At 34.4% G+C, this 27,192-nt stretch overlaps 3 protein-coding genes across 6 annotated transcripts in view; all 3 read right to left on the bottom strand.

Moving 5' to 3' along the window:
- Nucleotides 1–27,192, bottom strand: part of LOC143245225 (uncharacterized) — a 418,752-nt gene that overhangs the window by 205,452 nt on the left and 186,108 nt on the right. The gene's annotated exons all lie outside the window — the stretch shown is intronic.
- On the bottom strand, nt 188–5,309 carry LOC143245215 (uncharacterized). Of its 2 annotated transcripts, XM_076491312.1 has the most exons (4): nt 5,005–5,309; nt 4,465–4,612; nt 2,786–3,010; nt 188–1,102 (listed from the first exon to the last, which is right to left on the bottom strand). In XM_076491312.1, exons 2-4 carry the CDS (start codon nt 4,475–4,477, stop codon nt 948–950), a joined length of 393 nt encoding a protein of 130 aa, XP_076347427.1. In that variant the 5' UTR covers nt 4,478–4,612; nt 5,005–5,309; the 3' UTR covers nt 188–947. The 2 variants fall into 2 exon arrangements, with proteins under 2 accessions (XP_076347427.1, XP_076347426.1); XM_076491311.1 differs by lacking the exons at nt 4,465–4,612; nt 5,005–5,309 and adding an exon at nt 3,450–3,837.
- LOC143236963 (uncharacterized) lies at nt 6,624–26,413 on the bottom strand. The gene is made up of 7 exons (XM_076475704.1): nt 26,298–26,413; nt 25,345–25,419; nt 23,861–24,009; nt 22,660–22,839; nt 11,381–11,427; nt 10,428–10,612; nt 6,624–6,874 (listed from the first exon to the last, which is right to left on the bottom strand). The coding sequence occupies exons 1-7, from the start codon at nt 26,365–26,367 to the stop codon at nt 6,624–6,626; spliced, it is 957 nt and encodes a 318-aa protein (XP_076331819.1). The 5' UTR covers nt 26,368–26,413.

Below are 27,192 nucleotides of genomic sequence, written 5' to 3'. Positions count from 1 at the left end.
ACAATAGGAAAAACAACTAAACTATATCCAACAAAACTCGGTACAAACTTCTTAAATAACATCAGAAAATTAGGTGAAAAATCATGCAGTCTGGTTCAGGACTGGTATTAATATAACTTCTGGAATGTATGAATGATATTACCTAAAAGTGAAAATAGTATTTAACATTTTAAAATTAATCTACAATGTTTTTTAATAATTTTTGTTCTAATAACATTATATAAGAATAACCAAACTTATTGTGAATCATTGGCCTACAGATAATGTAAAAAAAACCTAAAATTATGAAATAAAGTTGGATACTTTATACCTAATCAGTTTGAACTTATAAGTTATCTCAGTGAAAATGAAAGATGTTTCCCACTGAAGTAACACCATACAAAGTCTAATTACAATGACTGAACAAAATACGTTTTAACCAAACTTGTAAAAGTACACATCATATAAAAGTTTTTTGAATAAAAAGATATGTTCTTATGTTGGGAAAAAAAAACATTCTATGTCAATGTACACATCTCTTTCATATTCGTGTTCTAAACAAGCTAAAACACAGCTGATTAAAATCCACATAGTAAGTTAGGTTTGTCACATTCACTAAGGCACACTGACAATATAAAACTAGAGAGAATTCCTCACATCTACATTTATAAAAAGCCCAAATAAAAAAAATATATACATATATATATTTCTTTTTTCTTCACAATATTAGGCTGTCATTGATAAGAGAAAAGCACTGACAGTTTTAGCTACTGATCGTATAGTATTTTTAGAACTATATAAATAACATCTTGAAGTGACTAGATCAAACACTAATGAAAACAAAAAAAAAATAATTTTTTAATTTCAAAGGGTAAATAAACCAGTCTTCACCCCTTATTTCATGATCAATTATACGTCAGAGACAGCAACAGATGGTCTTAGGTTGGGAATAAATGGCATCTGGTACATTATTCGTTATCTTTTCCCACAGAAACTTGTTCACTGTTGACTTTGGACACTTTTGCATTCTTCTTTCTCACAAGTAGAGCAGCGACTACACCAACAATCAACACTGCTACCAAAGAACCAATAACTATTCCTGCCACAGCTGCAGCACTAAGACCTGTAGAAATGGACACCACAATTGCACTTGTACAAATTATATGGTGAAAACAATACATTTCAAAAATAACTTGTATCAAAATGGATTAATTAGATATTGTAATAAATTCCCTTTTAAGAAACTAATTCAGTGTAATTTGAATTTTTTAAATGAATATTTAAACTGCTCTAAGAATTGTGATAAATTAACAAGAGTAACTTGCATGGATATTTTTAACACTGTATTACTTAATATTGATTGATTTACTTTGTCACAATTAAAAACACAGTTGACAAGTTTGCTGACATCTGCTATGGCAGTTTGTTCTTTTTAAAATCCTATCACACGTCTCTGTTAACTGATTTTAATGAAAGCATTATTTCTTTTCTTCTTAAATTATCCATGCTCTGGGTATTCGAAACCCAGTTTCAAGCGTTGTAATTTTACAGATATTCCTCTGGCCATCAATGAAAGCAAGTCCTTGTTAAATGTTTCATTTCTGTCAGGAGAAATTCACAATTTTCAAGTCCAAGACAAAACTAGAGTCTTTTGTAAAGGTTAATTCACAACCATCTGTGAACAGTATTAAAACTACTTTTGCAAAGTCTATTTGTCCATGAAGACATTTGTATTAAAAGCTCTTTTTTTGATAATGTGAAAATGAGTAATTATGAAATAAAACATATTGGGTTATATCAGATAACAAAATATCATTGAAAATAAATATGATACCCAAACTATGATTAGATTCATCAATTGTCACTGAGTTATGCCTTTGTTCAGGACAACTTATGAATGGTAGAATTTCCTGAAATCGGTACAACTCAGTGGCGAGTAATGAAGTAGAGGATAGTTTGGACTTCCTTTTTATTTTTGGTGTCTTAAACAACTTGGTTGCTGAAAAATACAGAATAATAAACAAGTAGTATCAATTTCAAGTATCCTTCAAATCCATTTCACATGTAGATTCACTGTAGTGGTTCGGTTCATTTTTAATTTCGAGCAAAGCTACACAAGGGCTATCTGCACTATCCATCATTAATTTAGCAGTGTAAGACTAGAGGGGAAAGCAGGTTAATCTGAAGAAACTAACCCAATAAACATAAATTAGGTAGGAAGCTTTAATAAAGCTTAAAAGACAGTTAATAATGAAAAGTAAACATGTTTACAAACATTTGAGGAATTTTATGTTAGGCCAGTTTGAATTTGTCTTCTGCTAAGAAACTTCATGTTAATTCAGTTTGAATAAATGTTTTAGAGCTAGCTAGTTTATATAAGCACTTTAGGGCTAGCTACATATTAAGAAACTTCATGTTAATCAAGACGGTATTTTGAAGTTAGCTTTATTTTAAAAAATGCTCATTTTAATGCAGTTCATATAAGCATTTTAGGGTTAGCTACCTGTTAAGAAGCTTCACATTAATTCACTTTGTTATTATTAATATTTTGTATTACGTTTCTGTGAAAACACCTTATGTTAATCTAGGTTGTATTTTCATATTATTTTTTTTGTTAAGAAACTTCATCTTGATGCAGGTTGTGATTCTGGGTTAGCTTTCTATTAAGAAACTTTTTTTATGGTTACATATAATAAACTAAAAGAGGACAATGTGGTTGAAAATACCAAATCTTTTAAAATAGAAAATTCTTTCTAATTTATTATAAAAACTACACATCTTAAGTGAGCCCATGTTAAACACTTACCAATAGGAACTTCTAGAACCGTGAAGGCAGTAATGTGGTTTGATTTGCAAGACACCATGCCACCTGCAGAGCCAAGCGTTTTCAAACCATCTGTTTTCCAGGCTTTCTCACTTGAGCTCCAAAAGTGACATGTCGGAGTAAACTGATCGTCACCAGATGTATTCACAGTCTGGGATATTTTTATGATAATCAAATCAGGGACATTATTCAGTTGAATAACCTTACCTATTGAAGAAAATGTGAAACTAATTTAATAACCGACAGCAATTAAGACAAATTAGTATGTTCATAAAGCAGTTTCACTTTTACAAAATCAAAAACATAATTCTGCATCATCTCAAGGAAGTATTTATCTTGGTTAAAGATCCCGATGTAATAACATTTGGAAAGGTGATCAAAAGAAAAGCTTTGGTCAAAATTTCCAAATCTAGAAGTATATGACATATTAATATTTTTTGTTATTAACTTACCAAGATGTCCAGCAAATATATCCAAGTTTAAACTGTGGATAACGCCTTAATTTTATTATAACAACATTATATATAACTTACAGAAATTAAAAAAAACAACAATTCCTGGCTCACAGAACATACAATTTTGAAAATTTTTTTAGTAAAATTTGCTGCTATAGTTGTAGAGATTTGAACTACTAATAAAACATTACCGGCTTTAAATCTCACCCACATCTAGTCATCGTGTCCTTAAGAAAGGCACTTTATCCAAACTCTGCTTCAATCTACTTGACAATAAAACAGATAGGGGCTAAAAAGGTGAAGAACTAGCATCCTGTCCAGAAATTAAAACTAATCCACTTGTGCCATAAAAAACTGGAGTTAAGCACACATACACAACCTCCCCTTCTCTCCAATATGTTTTTAAGTCAAATAAAATTATTAACTTACTTTAAATGCTGGTTAAAGTTTCACAAAAATTATTAGTAGATCTAGTATGTAAATAACACATGCACTTGTGTACTAATAATGGTAATACAAAGGAAGAAACTTTTAAAATCTTTTAGTGAAATACCTGGTAGTGAAATATCATGTCTAACATTCCTAATTAATGCTTTCAGATAATTTAAAAACCCTGAAATAATACTTGTGGTCCTTCAATCATAAACTTAATATATAGATGAAATCCTATAGTTATATGAATAAGTAAGTTATTAAAACAGATAAACATGAATAACAAAACAAATAACCATATGGTACAACATACTTGTAATTGTCCAACCATCTTTTACTTGGTTTCCTCATCACTTACAGCCACTTCAAAAGTTTCTTATTTAATGAGCAGCTTGTTGCTAGGCCTATCCATTGTCATCATTTTGTTATTACATATGTATTGGTTATTATTCATGCATCAGAGATGTGAATTTGTAACATCACAATATATGGACAATATTTCTGTTCTCAATCATACAGAAATACAGGTCTTGTGGAACATAACAAATGCAACAAAACATAATATAGAAAAATTGTATATAAATATTCCTATAGAAATTAAATTTATATTTTTCACACGAATATCTGCTATGGGATACACAGATACGTTTTTAAAGCTGAAATAACACAAATATTCAAATAAAAATTAAACTTACATCATAAACATTAACACTTGATGTGAGAAACTAATAAAACATTTTTATTTTGGAAGTTGAAATGCAAGACTCTGGTCACCTGTTCCTGGCATCTGTAGTTCAATAGCGACAACCGAGCTACACGCCTAAAGACTGGATCTTCTGGGAAAGGATTAGGTTTGTGATATAATCTCATGGATAATGCAACTCCTTGGCATTTCTTTGTTTCACATTTCCATTGTTTGAACCTAAACGTGTTTAATTATTATTTTAAAATGAATAACATTTCAGTTGATTTAAATATATTACAAAATTATATCAGCGACCATAAGTAGCAACCAAGGAGGAAATATAGTTATTTAAATACAGACATGTATGTGTTTGTGTTACCAGACTTCACCATGTTTTATCAATAATTACTACTTTAAAAGCTGACAAAGTTTTTTTAAGATACCATGAGATTAATGCACCCAAACATAAGATTTAAATGATTCATCAATATTTATTTACACACAACCATTGAAGTTAGAACCTTTGCAAGAATTCTGTTACACTGCTCACTTGAAATTTGGTATAGTTAATAATGTAAAAAAATGACAAAACAAACAAATGAAGTGAGTGGATTATAAGTCACCAGCACCTATTCTGAACTTCAGTACTAAACTCTGCTGTTCCTTCCACACTGTCATTTCCTCCATAACCTCCAACTTTAATCATTCTGCTATCCTTATCCAACATCATATATTGCAGAGCTGCTTTTGGAAGATTTTTGCCTTCGGTTTCCAGTTCAAGCTTCTGGCCAGCAGTTAATAGAGCAGCAGCAACCTTTGTCATCTGATGATGCACTTTGTCTAATTTTGAAGAGTTTTGGATCATCTTCATACAGCTTTATTGCATTAGTGACCAAAGAAAATGCTTCTTGTATAACAGTTACCGATGGATTTTCTGAAAAATAAAACACTTTGTTTAAAGAGTGAGGTTGGAATTTCGAGCAAAGCTATAGAGAGCTGTCTGCACTAGCTGTCCCTAATTTAGCAGTGTAAGACCAGAGAGAAGGCAGCTAGTCATCACCACCCACCGTCAACCTTTGGGCTACTCTTTTATCAACGAATAGTGGGATTGACCGTCACATTATAATGTCTCCGTGGCTGAAAGTGCTAGCATGTTTGGTGTGAAGGGGATTCGAACCAGCGACCCTTGGATTGCTAGTCGAGTGCCTTAACCACCTGGCCATGTTGGGCCTTTGTTTAGAGAAAATATATGTATTGTTGAATACATCTCCACTAACAAATTACTGATAAGTAAAAGTTAGCCATTTTGAATATGCTACTGGAATAGTGAGAGCTAATAAACTTTACTAATTTCTTAAAAGTCAATTTTATGCAAGTCCAATTTCTGGATACTTACTCTGGTCATATTACCTAAATAAATACTTTCCAAGTTACTTTAAGAATGTAGGTCTACAAATACAAACAGTATAAAGACATGAAACGTTTTAAAAAATGGTCACATATCTGAAATGAACATGAAAAATAATATTTAAAATATAGGGCCTTAATATATCGATGTCTACTGCTCCTGGCCAGATTCCATAAATCTGTCAAGTAACCACTGCAATTCAAATCCAAAAACACAAAACTTGAGATTTACAAAAATCATTTTAAGAGTAGGTTTGCCATGCAGTTCACAACTTGTCAACTTGAATACAAAGAAATATCAAGTTAATTTGGAAAACAATTATCTAATTTTTTTTAGAATACATTCTTAAGAATTACTTAAATGAAAATATAAATGGAAAGATGTGATTTAAATGGTTGCCTTAATTATTTAACTTATCTATTTACTAGCTATCTGAATACATCAAACCAAGAAAGACAGAAATCCTTAAGAAGATGAAAAACACAACCCACAACAACCTTCTTTTAAAGTTTATGCAAAACTTTAAGGTTCACGTCAACTAAGGTTGTTTGTAGTTCACATTACTATTTTGGTTAATTCCAAAGACTACAAATATTAGTTAATACAATGTAGTGTGTGTGCGTGCACATAATCCAAACTTGTTTCAAGTTGTACCACATTCTGCTTGCTATCACTAACCATTCTTAATTAGGCTTAAAAACGGATATTCTAACTCCAACTCTCATATACAAAAAACAAACAAACAAGAGTGAATATGTTGTATGATCTAGGAATTTCCTATTGTTTCATTTTTTAAAAATAATTTTTGTCTGATGTACAGTTTAAAAATGAATGGTTACCTCAGAAGCCTTCGTTTTTTAAGATGGTTCTTGCAACAGCTGTAATAGCTTTTAACCTTACTGCTTGGTCACTACTTAATAACAACGAGCTTATACTGTTTAAAATCACAGAAGCATCTCCTGTCGTTATGGGCTGGTAAGCGATAATTTCTGTTAAGTAACCAATTGCTTGCTGGGATTCCTCTGCTGTGAGATTACGATTTAAAGCTGATGCAGCAAGTGACAAGAAGGTAAGAGCTTGTAATGGACTTCCTGAAAAAAAAATTGACAATTATTTTACTTAATGAAAGGAAAAAAAATATCTTTCTTTAAATGTCTCAGTAAATGAATTAATAGAAAACAGTTTACAAAATTGGAGTTAAACAAATCATAAGCACAGTGCTTCATAAAATTAGTTTGTAGCACTTTAGCAACACGGTGTTGCCAGCGATTGAATTATTCCTCAAAACAGTTCAAGTGACAAAATTCGTAGGATTTATCAAATTTACAGTTTCATTTAAAGTTTCTTAATCTTTTATAGGAAGGTGGACCAACTCTCAAAAATACTATTAAAAAATCTAGAAGCAGAAACATTTTCAATACAACCACGAGTTACTCTGATGAAGTTACAACAGTGACCATCACTCTTGTAATAGGCACCACTGTAAGAAAGTATCCAGCAAGATTTTGTGGCAATTGCATGCAAGCCATGAACTTTGAAATTCGAAGTAGGGTAAGGTTACACCCATTTTAGTTATAATATATATAGCAAAATCTCATTAACAATATCAGACTTCAATAAATATTCCATTTTAATACTTTGATAGGTCCTATACCTTCCACTGCTTTTCTCAATTACAGTTAAAAGATTTAATTTTCCTATAATGAAAATGTATTTCCAGTATGTATTTACCTCCTTCAACAAGAACAGCAATTTGTTTTCAGTGCTGCCCTCTATATGCATACGTTTTCTTTACTTACACCACAATCTTTGTGCTCTCCTTGTTTCAATTACTGTATTCCAGCGTGTCTCACATGTTACTCATTGCGTGTCAAAAGTAGCATAACATGTGACACATAATGTGACATGAATGTACTGGAAGTGGTCCACATGCTGGATTGTAGAATCTTTTTCCACAGAAAGTGAAGACGAGAAGCAATGTGAAATGTGAAATTTCAGATTTGATGAGAGAGACATGGAGCAAGGTACAGGATGAAAATGGTAAACAGGAGTATACCAAATGAATCAATAGATAAACCAAATTATTCAGGGTTGGGGGGCAGAGAGATTGCAAAGTGACAAGGATTGCTATGGGATAAAATGTGGTTGGATGTACCCTGGAGGGTAGCTGTATATGAAATATAACAATGTAGGACCCTGACCACATATAGAAGTCTACCTGGGTCTGATTAAGTGTAATGATGGGAAATAGAAGTAAAAGAAATTCTTCCTATGACCTTGATGTCTCAAGAAGGGTTGTAAGGAATTATCATGATAAAGAGAATAACGGTGCAATTACCAAGGGTATGTGAAACATAAACAGCAAACAAACTGGACTGTCATCATACATGAGTCAAGAGAAGAAGGAATATTTCTTAGGGACATATGAAAAAAAGGAGCATGAGGAAAGTGGTTCAAATGGAGGTAAAGTGAAGGCATGGATGACCACATCAATTTTCCAACCTGGAAGAGCAGGATGCATTGGAGGCCTCCAAATGCAGAAGAAATTCATGAGCACAGTAAGAACAGGGCAAGTAAAACCCTATGATATTCAGGAAACAAAAGATATGGGAGAGAGCTGCTCAACATCCAGAAAGTAGAAAACTGAAGACATGTGATGGAAGAAATTCTGCCCCTCCAGCGATCAAGGGCATGTCAGCAGGAATTTCTCTATCAGCAGACCAACAGAAGAATTTATACTTGCTTTGGTGTACTCCATGGAAGATTGATGTGCAGAAATAACTGACATAGAAGCAACTCGATGTGTGAAACCATATCTTCTTACCAAGAAATGGACAAAAGCTAGATGTGAAGATGCAAGACAAGAAGATTCAGATGTTGGATCAAAGTAGAAAATGGAGACTCAAGTAATTGTGTAACGAACCACAGAAATTCCAATGAAGTGATTGCATGGGAGGATACACATAAAAGGTGTTTGTGTAACTAATCCTGGTTTAAGGCACTGATGTCAAAACCTGTGAATGCAATACAGGAGAACAAAAGAGAAAAAATACGTATTGAGGCCAATGGTAAAGGCACGCGCTTGGGGCAAACCCTAATGATGACAAAGGACTATAAATGAGTGGATCTAATGGCCACTTTATGGGATAGGTCTGGTCCAAGCATGAAAGACAACTTGCAACAAGATTGAAAGCACATGGCAGATGACAAACAAGCAATAAGTCTAATATGATGTACATGGGTCAGATTTAAAAGATCCAACATCACAAGACATAGATCTTTTAACCAGATACCCCCCTGGTAGTTAATATGTGAAACCACTGTATGTGTGTGTTTTCTTATAGCAAAGCCACATCGGGCTATTTGCCTGGTCGATTGAGAGGCCACTACTGTACAATCGTTCAAAGGAACCATCACCAAACACTGACTGGTGAGAAGGAAGTGATGAAATGCCCAATGGACTGCTAGACATTTGAAAAGATGAATATGCAAGACAGTTTCATCTGCAAACGAATGGCCTGAAGCTCCTTGTATAGGATTGACCCAAGCCCTCCATCCCAGAAGGGAGACATCTGTAAATAGATGTATGTATGGATGGGAAAGAAGTGGCACATCCACTGATGTATGGGTTTTGTCCAACCACCATTGCAGATCATCCCATAGGGAAGAAGGAAAGGAAATATTAGTGGAAAAGAATTGCAAGCAAGGTTCTATCATTTATTAAGTGTCCACTGAAAGGATCTCATATGGACATCCCCAAAATTGTCAGAACCTCATGAGCAGTAAGTGACAGATTCAAATTGGCACATTGAACATAAAGTTCTATAGAACATAAATGTAAAGGAGAAAGCAAAGCACAAGATATCAGTGTCAAAAAAGAACCAATATTTCCACGGGTTGTCAACCAAGGGAAGCCAAAGGTATAAAAAAGAAGTATTACTATAAGAAGAAACAGGTAAGAGTTGGAAGATTGAGGATGAGAAACAGAAGAGATAGCATGCGAGGTGCTGACTGAGACAAATGGGCTACAAAAGTCAAAAGGGTTGACTGCTGGTGGACTGATGTCACTACAGGCTTGATGTCATCGGGGGCTGTATCAAAAGATATCACATTTCAAAATAAGGGCAAGACAAATTCCTTGCCACAAAGCCAAAACTAAGTCCCGATCTATAAGGTCCCAACAAGAAAGAAGCCATGTATGTAATGCCAGAGCCAAGGATGAAAAGCAAGCTAATGCAGAGAAAAGAAGTTGAAGAAAACTCCTGAGGATTTCTTTGGAAAGCCTCAATAGCAAATGTACAGAAGAAAGATGCCTCAGAAGAGTAATCAGGGTAAGAAAAGATGAGAATATAGGAAATGGGTAAGATTCAGGAGCTGCCCCCACAAAGAGGTAACAGTGAACCTATCAGTTGCTGATCTAAAAAAAAAAGGACAGTCTGCCTAATGTTAAGAAAGGACATACTGATCAGAAGACTTCAGGGGATGTGGCATGTTCATCCCTTAATTTCATTGTGAGACACACTGATCTGCATGTACGGAAATATCAGGGAAGGGAAAAATATCAAAATTGTTGAGAAGATTGCTCATGTAACAAGAAAAGGATGAAGGGAAGAAGATATGTAAAAATAATAAAACATGATAAACTTGAGACAAATTCTAAGAAGCCCAAATTAGATCTAGGCAATTTCTCAGGCTGGAATTGGGAAAGAATGGCAAACTCTGGAGGAGAGAGGCCATCAAAATACGTATTCTGAATAATTTCAGCAGATTCAGGAGAAGACTGGGTGATGTCTGGGGACAAAGGTTTATCCATGGAATGATGACATGGACTTTGGAATTCATAACTCATTAAATCTGCTTAAACTTGTCAAGTGCAGAAATGTTGCAAACAACAATATACTAACTACCACAAAAGAAATTTAAAGGGAAAAGGGAACCATTTTGAAATATTGAAGTATTTTTCACACAGGAAGCACTAAGCACAAAGTAAGACGTCAGTACTTAAATACTGCCAAATAAAAAGTGAAGGATTGGTAGAGGAGTGTAGAGGGAGTTACTGGATTCATGAGAGCATATAATGCTATTATTGGTTAAGAGATGAAACATGATTAGTTACATGACTGATATGTTGGATACAGTAATTCCAACACATGGAAGTGCAAAGCTTGTGGTATGATTAAAGAATGAAATTCCATATAGAGGGCAGCACTGAACATAAATGGTTAATTTTGTGAGAGGTAAACTACTGTATTGGAAATCATTCTAAATAGAATAATATGTTTCAATATATACATTAAAACACTTAAAATTGTGTGTATTATAAAATATCTACATGCTTAAAACCTGTCATACTATTATCTAAATTAATAAGTTAATTCACAACATTAAAGACAGAATTTACTAATACAAATAAAACACAGTTTAGGTTAAAAGATGCTAAAAACATTTTGCAAATGAAGAAGAAAATCTCAAGATGTTATTTGTACAGCAATAAAGCAGCAAGACAAAATTCAAACGAACAAACCTGTCTCTTGTGCCTGTTTTGATAAAACGTATAGTGTGTTTGCACTCTGTGTCACATTAGCTGGTGGAGTCACCTGAACCGAATTAGAAACCACTGACAAACACCAAACCTGTCACACACCTAGTATTTAAAGAGAAAAAAAAGTTATACAACACTGACTAAAGTAAAACTGAAATAGAATGAAATTACTGACATGCAACAAACCTGTCACACACACCAAGTGTTTCAAGAGAAAAAAAAGCATTGTGAGACACTGGTTAAAGTAAAACTGGATTGGAAGAAAATCATTGGTTCACAGTTATTCAGCTTGTAGAGAATAAAGAAATTATATCACATTGACATGTCTAATGGACTGACATCTCTTCCCATTGTATCCACAATGATGCATAATAATCAATGCTTGCTACAGCTATAAATGTACTCAGTGGATCATTATAAAATTGTCTAAGCTTTAGCAAACTTTAGAAGTTTGTTGGAGAAAAAAAGTCAGATTCTTAATATTAATAAAGTATTTCTACTACAGCTTTGCCTGATAATTTGTTAAAATTTTTCCAAGTCAACCTAAGCCAAAGTTGATTTCCATGTGGAGATTAAAATCACTTCTTTTCATCTTGCAGTTTTGATATTTCATTCACATAACCTCTGGAACCTCCTAAATGAATACATAAAGGTTTTTTTCTCTTTTGTTAAAACATTACGTTCTTATCTACCTGAACACTAACAGGTAGAAAATGTAACAATGTACAATGAAATGAAAACTGGAAAATACAAAATACAATCAAAAACTTTTTTTTTGTCTAAAATGACCACAGATTGTAATAGAAAATTATGATTATTTATGTTAACAGCCTCAGCTTTTCATCTTTGATGTTCTATTACTGTACATTGAACCCTCTCTCTATCTGCATAAAAAAGTAATAAAGTACAGTGGGATATTTCCAGTAAAGCTTTGGGTAAAGAAAAGTGAAATTTCATTTGCACACCAACTGTGAGAGCTTTTCTAGCTTCCTCATCAAATTAAATTTAAGTTTTGTTACCTATGACGTTTCTTTGTTAATGTTTTCCTTACCTGAAAATTTATTTTGAATAGATATTCATTTCTGTACACTGGTTAGCTATTTACTCTTTAAGCTGTGCTTTTCTACCTGAGAGAGTTGATTGCCATAAAATCTGTGAAAGTCCCACCTAAAATTCACGAGAAATTGGATTAATGGATGATGATGTATCATGCAGCAAAACTCTCCATTAATAGGAATAACACATCTTGAACAAATGCTCCCGATATATTCATGCACGTTCTCAATATATTCATGCACGAAAATTCTCACTCTTTGACAAGACAGTCAATAAGAGCGCACTGGGACGATGAAGAGGAACATGAACAAAGGTAAGTGACAATGAGGAATATATTTTCAGGTGAGGAAACTTCCCAAATAATCACTCACCTCCATACATAGATTATCTAGAATTGTGTTGAGATGGTGAAGAAATCGGTGCAAAAATTATCTAAATGAGCCTCCTTTTGAGAGTGTCAAAAGAAAACCTATGGGGTGCAACACTCTATGGTAGAAGCTGCACAAGGGCACATCCCTGAAAGACTGCACTTTATCTAAGACATACTCTTCTTCTGAGTGCAGAACAGAGACAAGCAAGAAGGCTAAAAGGTATCACAAGGACAAGAGGAATAGGTACATCATTATCCGAAAGCTTGCATACAAGCTCTCTGACAATAAAAAGGTATAATAAAGTTAGGGCATATTGAGGCTGTACCACACATGCTCACCCTCCTTGACCACCAATCTCTAAGTCAATATCAGTTGTGGGAGAAAGACACATGTGAAAAGTATATGTTCACAGCTCCTTAATCAGCAGACTTCAAAGACCCAAACCAATCATGAGAGGAGGGCACAGCAGTGGATGGACACAACTAATGAGGATTCTTATTGAATCACTACTCAACCATTAGACTCCACATGCCATTCACTAGCTGTGAAAGTATGGTTAGTAAGCAACACATTATAGTTGGATATTAAGAAATATCAATTACTCTGCTAGGTGAGATCATGACCTTGCAGGAATAGGTGAAAGAGAAACAAAGATTAAATAAGATTAAATAAGCTATGTTTCCAAAATTCACGTAAGGCTAAGGTGGGCTGGACTACACACTGAAAACACCCCTGCCTTGCCTTTGAGCATAGAAAGACCAACTGTTTTAGCACCAGCTGTTGTATACCATTTGATGAGGATCCTCCATGGTTAATCACTTCAGAGACTGAGAGCTGGTAAGTTCCAAGAGTCTTCAATGGATTGCCCCATCTCATTGTGAGCATTGATTGAGCCAGAGCAGATGGTCTGAACTCTCTACATCATCCTGGCCTAATGCAGAATCCTCCATGGTTAATCACTTCAGAGACTGAGAACTGGTAAGTTGCAAGAGTCTTCAATGGATTGCCCCATCTCATTGTGAGCATTGATTGAGCCAGAGCAGATGGTCTGAACACTTTACATCATCCTGGCCGAATGCAGAATTTTTGTAAGTATATCCTTTAAAGCTTCACTAACTACCTTGTGCAATTCAAAGATAGATGAAAGATGAGGAAGGAATAATGTATTCACAACATACCTGTAATGACAGGTGCAGGGTCAACTGAAGAATGGTCGTTGGTGAAAGTGTATGTGCTAATGGAAACAAGAAAGCCAGATTGTGGAGATTGGTTTATGTGGGGTATCCCAAGAACCAGTTTGGAAAAAAAAGGAAGAATGAGAGAAACTTATGAGAGGAGATGCAAGATAACAAATAAATGTCTGCCTTTAAAGGAGCATATACATCATTATAGAGCTGCTGAATACAACCTCTAATGAGGTAATCAGCAGGACTCTGGATAGAAGATAGGTCCCAAGTACAAAAGACAGTGATAAGAACCATAAGGAGGAAGACTGGACAAAACACTAAATAACCTGCATAGGACCAGGGCATTCATTAAGAATAAAATGAACCCTTGAAAGAGGAACAAAAAAGAGAAGATATGGGAGAAAAGGAGTGATTGCAATTTCCATAGTCATGGAATATGAGGGGGGAAAAGATTGGTCAGTATTAAGTGGAAAGAAGTGCAGAAATATGATAGTAGGAGGAAACAACATAGCAAGTAGGAATAGGACTAATGTATCTAGGAAGAGTAGAAACACCTGCTACAGGTTTTATAGAGACCAGGGTAAAAGCATGGAAAATCACAGATAATCCAGTCAGGCAAGAATTAGGAAGGGAGCAGTGAATAAGGAAGAAAAGAAAGAGGATATAAAAGAACTAGTGAGAAAATTATTCAGTGACATTAGGAAGTGCAGAAGGCAGAGGAAATGTCCCTGAAAATTCAGATAGAAGAGAGAGGTACTGTTTACAGATAAACTGTCCTTGTAAGAGAAGGGATATGTTACATTGAAAGAAAGTAAAAAAGAAATGTTTACAATGAGACCAATATAAATAGAACACCCTGAACATTGGCACACGAAAGTGGTAGAATGGTGCCAGGAGTGAAACAGCTATGTGATCAGGGAGATGGACCAGATATATTTCATATGTAATTAAAGTAGTCTCAAAACCTGAGGAAAGAGTGATGGGTGATGGTAGATCAGAAGGGATGGAAAGTTAGGAAAGGGGAAGTCAAGGATGAGACAAGAGGAGATAGATTAAAAGAAACAAGGTTGAGAATGCCTGTTAGGGTTCACCAAAACAACCCTTTAAAGAGTGTCCTGAAACACAGTAAGGGCCAGAGGAAGGAGATGGAGACAGCATGGATAACAAAAAAAAAAGAAAAAAAAGATGAGATTTGTCCACATTGAGGGCATAGATAACCAGGGCTGAGAAAACCTCATTCCACAGGAGACAATAGAAAAAAAGTTAGCAATAAGGGGTGTGGATAAGGCAACAAAACAGGATGAACAACTTAAAAGCCAAACAGTGGAAGACTAGTGGATAAGGAACCATTTTGTGGGAAGGATGCAATCACGTTGGGATGACAGTTTATGCCAATGCATAGAGCCCCTAGAACATGACTGGTTATAAAATCCATTCAAATGAAACAGGACCAGATTATCTCTATGCACATATTAAGGAATAGGAAAGAAGATGAAACATAATATACTATAAAGTCCACATGATGGAGTAAGTCACCATACATAAACACTGACTATGTGTAACATGGTACGAAGGAAATAAGTATGTCTAAACCCTATATCTGAATAGTATGTGAAAGAATAATAAACTATATCAAAATATTACTAATGTTGTGTGACATGCCACAGAGTAAACAATTATGTCTAAATTATATTTTCTAACAACATATAAGAGAAAATAACCAGATCTAATTTTCATAGTCTGTCTTGACATGGTAAGAAGTAATGATTATTAAACAATATTATGACTGAAGTATGACTTATATAGGAATATGAGAGAGAATTAAACATTATCTTCCATGTGTATATTATAACAAGTAAATAAGTAAAGCTGAACATATCTGTCACGTCTACAAACAGATGTGCATGGGCAAGTATTTCCAGAAAGAAGAGGGAGGCAGAGCCATTATGTTTCATTTGCTAAATATAGAAATTTCACAGCAAATATAAAAGATAGGAGATTATTATTTTAATTACAGCTTGTCAATATTGGTAAATTGAGTTCTAATTTGTAAGAGACTACGAATTTTGTATCTGGACATGACAAACATACAATATGACCCAAATGTATTCACAACATACCATACAATAGATAAAAATTGATACTTTGGAATTAATGTTTATTTACCTTTAAAATAAAAAAAAATAACTAATGTATAACCCTAAAATTTGAATTATAAACTACAAATTAAAATCAAAGTTACTGATATACATTCATAAAATAGTATTTCAATAAAACTTGGTTAGCCTTACAAACATGATGACATACCCATTGACTCATGACCATAGAAAAACCTATAAAACTATTTCTAAACATTGACAGTTATGTGGACTATAACCAAACTCTTCATTATAGGTGGGACATGGTAAGGTGTAATTAAATACGTCTAAAATCATCTCCAGTGAATTTACAAGAGTAAGTGAACAATATCAAAACATTATCTTCCATGAAGAAATGTTACGGAGAAAGAACTAGAATTAGACAATAATACGGGCATGGACATGGCAAGGAATAATCAACTAAGACTTAGCATTATCTTCCATGGGTATATGTAGAGAAATAATGAATTAGATGTAAGTATTACCTTCTAAGTGGACATATTAAGAAGTAAACAATCAGAATTAAATACTCATGCCTATTTGTTACATGTGAAAGAGCTACTAACTGTAACTTAACGAAATATGTTCACAAGATATGAAATAAGTAAATATGACCATTCATCAACTGCTGTATATAGATGTGAAAAGGTAATGAACTGTGACTAAATATAACTGCCAAGTGATAAAAGTTAAGCAGTAAGCAATTATAAAAACTATTTTATTCTCTGCAGTACACGGTCAAGAGCTTCAAACTAGATATAAATGATATACTGTATGGAGATATGTTAAGGAGTGTTAAATGATATCTGAACCTTAAGTCCTATCAGTTGTGTGTTAAGAGGGAATGAGCTCTATCTAAACAGTAACTTCTACAGGTTAGCTGGATGAAATGTAAAACATTAGAAATGAAAGTATACCTGATGGAAATGCTAGGTGTAGAATTAACTGGTCAGACGTGAAAAAAAGCCACAAGTAGAAGGCATACACAGAAAAGTATTGGGTGGAAAAAGTCACTCCATTTAATCTTCTTCAATGTTCTGTGAAGGGATGTGTGTGGCAGGAACAGAAGATAGTCCAGGTAGCAAGATGGAACCCACCAAAAATTAGACAAAAGCTGTCACTTTCTCAACAGATAGAGTTTTGGGAGTTGGGAGTGATATTTTCACAAAAAAGAATTTATATTAATTTGTGAATTCACTCTGTAAAGTTGAAAACAGAACATTTCAACAAGTCCCAGCAAAATTAAACATCTTTACCCAACTGTGCTGAGGAAAAGATTTTCACACATGAACATAGAAGGAGCATTTTCACATGGGGGTGAGTTGCACTCCTATTAATGGAAGGTTTAGTTGCATGATACATCATCACATCAATTTGAGGTGGGAGTTTCACAAGGCTGGTAGTGTGCATATCTCTCTGGTAGAATAGCTAACCTGTGTATGGAGTTTTATATTTTGTCACTTTGGCATAAAAAAATATAACAATAAATAAAAAAGTGCACTTACTTTAGCATTCAGATCATTTACTCTTGGTGTGACTAAAGCATGGCATCTATACTTCAGTAATCCTACTTTTTTCCCCCCACTATGCTGGTTTGTCCAGATGAACAATTCATGTAGTTTTCAAATATGCATGTCATTCAATACAAAAAATTTTCTTCCTATCTTTATTGTCAAACACCAAATAAAAGTATGTTAACATTTTCTTAAACTGAAAATGTATTTCTAACTTGGGCTTACTTCCTCTCACCCAAACTTATTTCGACTTTGGTTTACCCTCTAAGCATTGTTAAAAATTGTATCACTGACAGTGCATCAGTTTTTATAGCCCTCCATTTCTGTGCCATTTCAGAACATATGTTGATCATATGACTACTCCCCACCAATCATATTGCACCATCAATACTAGCACTATACTGTTTTAGCACCATCCTAACTTTCAAGAATTAGCAGGTACAAAATAAAAACACTGGTTTGTGAGGAAGGAGGAAGAGTGGGCGAGATGGATGTAAACTACCTATTGAATATACATTTTCAGTGTAAGAAAATGTTAACTTCATAAATAGTACTACCTCCACTCACACAAAGCAAGAATCTCACAACGAAAAGAAGAAGGGGCCATGAAAGGACAACAGTATCAAGTGGAGAGCAACCAACTTGAAAGAACAGGTGCCATAATAGGAAAAGAAGGCTCACCTGTGGGGCATAGCACTACTTCTGAAACAGGTATGCTCTTCGCCTAGTAACAAACACAATAATACATACAGGGCAAAATGTATGAGGCAGGCACTATATACTTTCAACAAAGAAATGTAAAGCATTGTTCATTGAAGAAGAGTTGTATAACTATGACATGAAACAACACAGCCAAATTAAATTAGTGCAAAGCATAGAGCAGTGGTTCTTAACCTGGGTTCAATCGAACACCAGGGGTTCAGTGGAGGTCAAGACACTCACACTGTGTGTGTGTGTGTGTGTGTGTGTGTGTCATCCATTCCGTTCACCCCACTCCTATGATTCGTGACGTCATGTTCCACTTGGCCATCATTGGCTGCGGCTGATCACGTCACATCACTTTGCCTTAATATCTGTGCTGCAGGGAACTTTGTGCGCTTAGCAGTCAACTTGTGACTGTAGTAATCGTGCATCATTTGTGATTTTTCCTAATCTTTCAGTACCTTCATACTAACTATGTCGAGCAAAACAGAAAGTGGTGGAGCGAATACGTGCAATATGGATTCATGTCTATAATGGAACATGATGGGAGTCAGTGTCCTCAATGCATGATTTGCAATGCCAAGTTGAGCAATTCTAGTCTAGCACCAGCAAAACTAAGAGAACACTCCTAAAGCTGCATGGAGATGGGAAATACAAGAACACAATGCTTGCTGAATTCAAGGTAAAGAGAGCCAGGTTCGATGAAAAGGCTACTTTGCCTGTTCTCGGATTTGTACCCATCGACAAACCGATCCTCACAGCTGCTGAAAATAAGTTATCCCAATTCCTCTTTCACGTGACACCATCAGCAGCAGAATAGATGACATAAGCAATGACATCTTGGTTCAAGTAAAGGAACAGACTTTGTTACGAAAATGATATGAGAGTTGCACTTACCAAGGTGAAGCCACACATTTCTAAGCTTGTCTCTGAAAGGCAACAGCAAAAGTCACATTGATTTGCAGTAGATATTCAGTGAGTTATATTTTTGTTTTTGTGTGAAATTCATGTTTTGTTGGGTTCGTTCTTTAAACAGTGATATTGTGTGCAACTGATGCATGGTTCATTTTGTGCACTAATAAAATATCTACTTATGTTTTGAATTTGAAAAAAAAATTTATTTTTTTCAATTACAAAGGGTTCAGTGAATAAGTACGAAACTTCGGGGTTCAGTACCTCCAACAAGGTTAAGAACCACTGGCATAGTGTCTTGGGACAGACTAGAGCACATAAATTGCTGTCCAATTGGACAAAACACCTAGTGGAAGTGACTTGTTTAGGATACTGTGAGCAACTAGAGCAATCCTCCTGTCAAGAAAAAAAATCCAGAGAAAGTGCCTTGAAAAGTTTCAGGTAATTCAGAAACAGTCCATTGACAGTCATTCATACATCCATACATGCAACAAGTGTTAGCATCGGACACAATAATTAGTCATACTAAGGTGCTTGATAATGTGATATAGATATACATGGCTAGGACTTGTGTGCAGTCCACCTGGGCAAAAAGCATATAGGGAAAGTGCCTTGGGATATTTTGGATTATGCCAAGTGCAGGCCATCTGGGTAAAAACATCTGATGGAAGCATTTTGCATAAGTATGGAACTTCAACAAATGCAAGTATAACAATGATAGCCTTCTTTTAACTGAGTGAAAACATATGAGTTATAAGGTATTATTTAGTTTTTGTACAAACCCCACTCACTCAGGAGGAAACCTCAATGTTCCACCACTCCAGAGACAGTGAGAGATTCCCATACTCAATACTAGAAAACGAAAGGGGGATACACACTAAGGAGTCTAGAGGAAAACACATTGGAGACAGTCGATCATATGAGTTCATGATCCCAACCAATGTGCATAAGAGGAGATAGATCATGGAATACAGAAGAATTCCATGGAACAAACAGACAGCAACAAGAAGATGAAAAGAGGCAATACAATCCACATAATGTACCAGGGAATAAACTGAACTAAGTAGTTGATCTGGAATCAAATGGGAATATGGGTAGAAAATGAAAGAGACAGAAACAGAAGAAAAGGTTAAACAATCTTCCAGGACAGCCAATATTCCATGAAGTATTGTCTGATCCAGAATGAGAATAACATATGAAGAATAGTAAAAATCCAGAAAACATTAAGGGCATATATACAGGAATGACGATTTCCACATGCCAGGAGGAGGAGGAAATAGGTCTGAAGAGACAGGTAGTACAAGAAACATGTTGTAATAAGTTCAAAGAGAGAACTGGACAGGGTATGAAGGACAATATGGAAAGCATTGAAATCAATGCTTCTGGTAGATGGACAGGTGAAGCATCATGTGCAAGGAAAAAAATGTTACATGATGGGAGAGTCCCTGAGCTGAGACAAGAAACCAGACAAAGCCAAGTTTGAGGATGGCGTTTAGTACCACTGGGATGTCATAAATCCAATCACAGTTGATGAAGGAATGATTGGGACAGAGGTAAGGGCAGTGTTTGTTGCTCCCATAAGGGCCAGATCAGAAGAACCATCTCTGAGATGACCAATATGAAGTAACAAACAAAACATGACAAGGAGTGGTGTGGATAAGGAAAATGACTATGGAGAGGAGTCTGTTTTGTTTTAACTTTTGCACAAAGCTACACAATGGCTACCTGAGCTGGAGAGGAGTCAGAATGAAGGGTAGATGTAAATGAAGAATTCTCAATCTTGACTGAAAGTACTCACCTAGAGCTGGAGGTGAGGAACTGGAGACCAAAAAGAAGGAAAATTGGCATTTCAGCAAGTGGAAAATGCATATAGATGCAGTGTTCCTAGGGAAGACAACATTTACTGAAATACCTGAAGCTGAAGAGACCACTCTGTGGGGAGAACCTAGTTGGAACTGGATAAGCAATCAACCACAAGGTTCATAATTTCGGGATCATCACACATCCAAATCTCACGACAGATTTGTTGCCTACAGATACAGAGTCTGAAAACACAAGAGTTTGGGAATTGGTTCCCTCTTGGTTTGGCAGCAGGATCAGCAGAAAGAACAAAAACCATCTAACCTCACAGGGAAAAAATAAAATGATAAAAAACCTGATGAACTATCAAAACTTCTAAGATGTTGAAATGGAGAGTAGCCTCCTTGATTTACCACTAATCCAAATCTTTATGGAAGCCCCCAGCCCATCAAAGAAACATCTGTGAACAGATGAGACTACATATATGAGGCAGAGGAATGACAATTTTCACCTAGTTCAAGTCCCTGTTGAGCAACCAAGTAATATTGGCCCTGATCTCAGGCAGAATGAAGATGAGATGAACCAAGGTATCATAGGACAAATTCCACTAGTCAAGAAGCATTCATTGAAGAGAATGCATATGTATTTGACTCAAGGTAATGAGAGTGTCCAAGGAAACTCACATCCCAAAAGAAACAGAATTTCCGTGCAGAGATGGAGAAAGTAGGACCTTCATGACTGCTTGCTCCAAATCCTAGACCCAAAGTGGAGAAAGCCAGTTGCAACTGAGGTGGAAATTGAAGAGAACTCTCAAATCAATAAGAAATTTTGTGGGGGTAATAAGGACTTCTACAACTTGATGAGAAACCCTACCTGAAGAGCTTCTCAAAGAAGAAAATTCTGCTAGAAGAGTAGATGGTATAGAAGGCACAGTATCATTTGGTGGAGTTTATCACAAGTGTATGATTACATGTTCTGAAATGGCACTAAAATAAAGGGGTACAAAAGGCTGGTGCACTGTTAATAATAAACTATTTAGCAATGTTTAGAAGGCAAACCACGGTTGAGATAGCTCCTCATGGTGAGAGGAGGTAGTAACAGTTTCAGAATTAATATTCCTGTATATTAAATTTGTCCTTGTCAATGTCTTTGTGTAGTTTGAATTTCTAATTGGTTGTAAGACTCAACAACAGCCTATTTTTGATGTTAAAAATTGTGAAAGTGAGAAATTAAAACACAGATGCATCATGTAACACAGAAGAGTTAAGACTACAAATTTTATTTATTTCCCTTTTAAAACCAAAAAATTAAAACTTAAATAATATTAAAACTTGAACTATGGACTACATTTTGTTGACATATATTGATAATAAAGTTATTTAGTTACATTTTGAATATAATTTTCTAAATGCTGCACAGGCTTAACTGGATTAGTGAAACCACCACAACACATATTAAACATATTACATCTAGTACTCTGGAGAAAATTATGAATACAACTGTGTCACACACTAGAATGATCTGAGCTGGAGTGGAATGTTATCACTGATGCACCAAAGAAAAAAATATTATTCTAATAGTTTGTTCTGTTTAGTTGAAATACCATACAATCTTTTATCATTTTAATAACTATAAATGTGTTGGAAAATTGTACCTTTGCAGTATAGAAAACAGTGCTGCTGTTAGCTGGTGGAGGAAGACCAATAAATCGAAAGACATAAGAGAACTGAAGAGAAGTGACAGGAATAAGTTTTTCTAATGACTGCATATGGAGCTGATACGTCAGAGGGGTTCTTTCTGTTGGAACTGAGCAGGCACGTACGACAGCCTGAGTCTGTAGGAAAAATACAAGTTGTTCAAATCAGTTTGTTCAAATTGAAAATTAACAATGCAAAGTGTTTAAAATAATTTATAGGATAACTTCACGTTTTTTAATCTAACTTCAAAATAAATCAGCTCATTTAATTCTTAATAAAATTCAAGTGATTTTTTATACTTCACACTTCACTATAGTATTTATAATGATTACTAATAACGTTTAGGGACAAGTAAATAATGACTTCATTTTATCAGTGCCACACTTTTCAACAGACAGGAAGTCAGTGATAATACGTGAAGCAAAGACCTAGTTTTAGTTATAGTCCATCGTTTTTAACATTAGTTATAATGTTGAATATACATTTATTCACACTTGTAAAGAATATTTGGCATTGTTATTTTACATGCCAATTTGTTCAGCTTGGTTGTTATTAAGAACAAAGCAACAGAATGGGCTACCTGTGCTCTGCCCATCATGGGCATAAATGACTTTTAATGTTGCCAGTCCACATAAATTTACAAAACTGGACAAAACATGCATGATTTTATTGGAATCATAGTTGAAAATAGATAACAAGTGTATCCATTTGGAAAATTCTAATCATTATGGAACTTTTGTTCTCTTATGAATGATTTTAGAATATTAAATAATTAAATTCTAGTTTGTCCATTAACCACAGTTAGCTATATCTTTAAGAAATAGTATTTTATATATAGTTCAGATCTATATTGTTTCCATGCTTTGATCAGTTATTTACAGTTAATAGCTTAATACATTTTGGTCTTCTTTTGTGTGTTTTCTTATAGCAAAGCTACATTGGGCTATCTGCTGAGCTCACTGAGGGAATCGAACCCCTGATTTTGGCATTGTAAATCGAGATATACCGCTGTACTGGCGGGGGGGTGCCCTTTGTTTATTTCATTTTTCACCTATAATATCTTTGTCTAAAAAAATTTCAGGTTTTTAGATATAATATGCTTATTAGGTGTTTGCATTATATTTAGTAAATAACTTTGTTTTACTCTATTTGACTTACCCATCCATATGCAACATAAGGTTCTATATACACATGGCACAAGACAACTACTGGAAAAGCATAGAGAGTCAAGTTGGTTGTGCCACAAACCCCAACTATGTCACATGCCTTCAGGTCAATGACATACACACCATGTTCTACAACTGTGCCTGTTGAAAAATCAGTAAGCAATTGTGTCTGTAATCAAAACATTCAGAATATTTAGCTTCAGACACCAATTACTACACCAAATATGTACATAAACAATTTTTTATTACTAGAAAATGAAGTGCAGTTGTTTTTTGTTTTTTTTTATCAGTTCTTTCATACATTTATATTCAAAACACTTTTAATCATAAATCAAAATTTACATATTTTAACAGTGCTAAGCATTAAAAAGTACTTGTAACCTGGTTGAGACTGCAAATTTGCGAGTCAGATTAAAATAAAAACGAGTCCAACTAACACTACTGAATTCAAACAGAAAGTAAAAGAGACAGGCTAACAGACCACCGAGCCAAAGTACCATATCACTGAGTCACAGTAATACACTACTGACTCAAAACAGAACATCAATGGCTCAATAGCACATAAATGAACCAGACCAATACATCATATCACTGTCAAAACAGAACATCAATGAGTCAATAGCACATAAATGAACCAGACCAATACATCATATCACTGAGTCAAAACAGAACATCAATGGCTCAATAGCACATAAATGAACCAGACCAATACATCATATCACTGAGTCAAAACAGAACATCAATGGCTCAATAGCACATAAATGAACCAGACCAATACATCATATCACTGAGTCAAAACAGAACATCAATGGCTCAATAGCACATAAATGAACCAGACCAATACATCATATCACTGAGTCAAAACAGAACATCAATGGCTCAATAGCACATAAATGAACCAGACCAATACATCATATCACTGAGTCAAAACAGAACATCAATGGCTCAATAGCACATAAATGAACCAGACCAATACATCATATCACTGAGTCAAAATAGAACATCAATGGCTCAATAGCACATAAATGAACCAGACCAATACATCATATCACTGAGTCAAAACAGAACATCAATGGCTCAATAGCACATAAATGAACCAGACCAATACATCAATGAGTCAACATAGAACATCAATGGCATAGCACATAAAGAACCAGACCAATACATCATATCACTGAGTCAAAACAGAACATCAATGATTCAGAGCAGCACATAAATGAACCAGAACAATGCAACATGAGCCAAAGATAATACTGAATGATATATATTTTGATTTATAAATGAACTATACTTAACTTTAAGTAAATATTTTATATACTTTTGCTTGAAATATTCGCCTTTGATATTTTACACTACAAATATATATACCAATAATATTGCTGTCATTAATAGATCCTTGTTAAATTGTTTTGGAATATATGTTTTGTAACATCTGTTAGAAATAACATATAAACTAAATGGAAAACTCTCACAAACCTTGAGGTAAAGTAAGAATTGTTTCACCTTTTGTACTTCCTTTTAAGTCATTGTAATGATACGAACGAGGAAAACCTACAAGAAATATAATTCATATACACTAGCTTAATGCAAAACTTGGAGAAAAAAACCAACTAGAAGTATACTTTTTCACAAAACATTAAAAGATTTGACTGTAAAAAAGAAATATACAATCAATAACACTAAAATAATCAGCATATAAAATTGTAATCATAACAAGTAACCAATAAGAATCAAATGTGATATTAAATGTTCCTTTAAGAACAATATGTATCCACAGCTAAGAGGAAATGTAAATAGGTATGCAAATAACTTTTTAACTTTTGACAAGTTTATGTAGCTATGCATGCAAATATCAGAAGATAAATAGGCTGGTTTATACATAACGCAATATTTAAGACACCACTCAAAGTTTAAGTTTTGTGTTTACGTAAAACTATACCTCATGTTCTCCCAGAAAAACAGTAGTATGCCAGTTATGGTGTACACATAACATTCATTAACATTTCTGACAGTTACTAATTTATATTATCATCTATATTGGATCATTGTCATCTTACTCTGTCATAATCATTTATCTATCTCATAGAAACCTATGTTTGTGACAATCAAAATAAGGGTTGTCTCATTAGGGTTTAAGCTCTGTTTAGTCAGTATGTAAAACATGTCTTCAAACAAAATGTTAAACAAAAGTTTTGAGTGTTAGTGCATAGCTGTGCAACTATTTCTGGTGTATCTACTGTGAAGATCAAACAGTACATATACTGTTAACAAACATACTGTATTGCTATAGTGTGTGTGTGTGTGTGTGTGTGTGTGTGTGCGTGCGCGCGCGTGTGTGCTCGTGCACAAGTGCACTTTACACATAAAAATTTTATTTAAATATTAATATGAAAAGTTAATTTCTAAATCAACATAGAAATAGTAAAAACCTGTAATATTCCAACTGAGAGTCTGTACTGCTCTCATGGAGCTTACTGTTGCCTCTATAATAACAGGCATTCTTGCAGGCACAGTGAAGACACCATTGACTGGGTTTCTCCTCCTGATAGGTCGGACAGATACAGACTGAAGCCACACCTTGTAGGAAATAAACTACATAATTTGATAGAAAGTCCGCACATATACATGCAAGTATTAGGCACTTTGTAATCTATTTTGATCTCAGTTTAAGAAATTAGAAAAATTCTGTTCACTGTTTTTAAGAAGCTGTTATTTTGTACCAAATACATGAATAAGGAAAAAAAATGAATTTGAAAGTAGGGCTGTGTATAAACTGTTAACGCTACAAGTACTATTTGATTGATGAATTTGAAAGTAGGGCTGTGTATAAACTGTTAACGCTACAAGTACTATTTGATTGATGAATTTCAAAGTAGGGCTGTGTATAAACTGTTAACGCTACAAGTACTATTTGATTGAGCTGAAATAAATTACATTTAAAAGGGCAAATGGATAAACAGTAAAGTTCAATCTAGGACTAATTTTCACAAGCTTGAGGTAATTTTTTTTATTTTAAATAATAAATAGAACAATGTACTTATTTAAAATTAAGGACAATTAATTATAAAGTTCTTTAATAAGATGTAGCAGTGAGCTCTTAATTTTTAATTATTGAACACTCAAAGATTAGGTTTAAATAACAGATATTGAAGATTTATACCATGAGACCGATTTACTTATTATAACATGTTTGAAGGAATCGAATAATATAGGACCATTAGCTATAAAAAATGTATCAAACCAAATTTACCCAATTAACAAATGACACATGCAAGCATAAGTTAACTTGAATAGCAATAGATGCATGAACAGATAATATTACAA

This window comes from Tachypleus tridentatus, chromosome 2 (assembly GCF_004210375.1).
Source record: "Tachypleus tridentatus isolate NWPU-2018 chromosome 2, ASM421037v1, whole genome shotgun sequence".
Lineage (NCBI taxonomy): Eukaryota > Metazoa > Arthropoda > Merostomata > Xiphosura > Limulidae > Tachypleus > Tachypleus tridentatus.
This window is presented reverse-complemented; position numbering and strand designations above follow the sequence as displayed.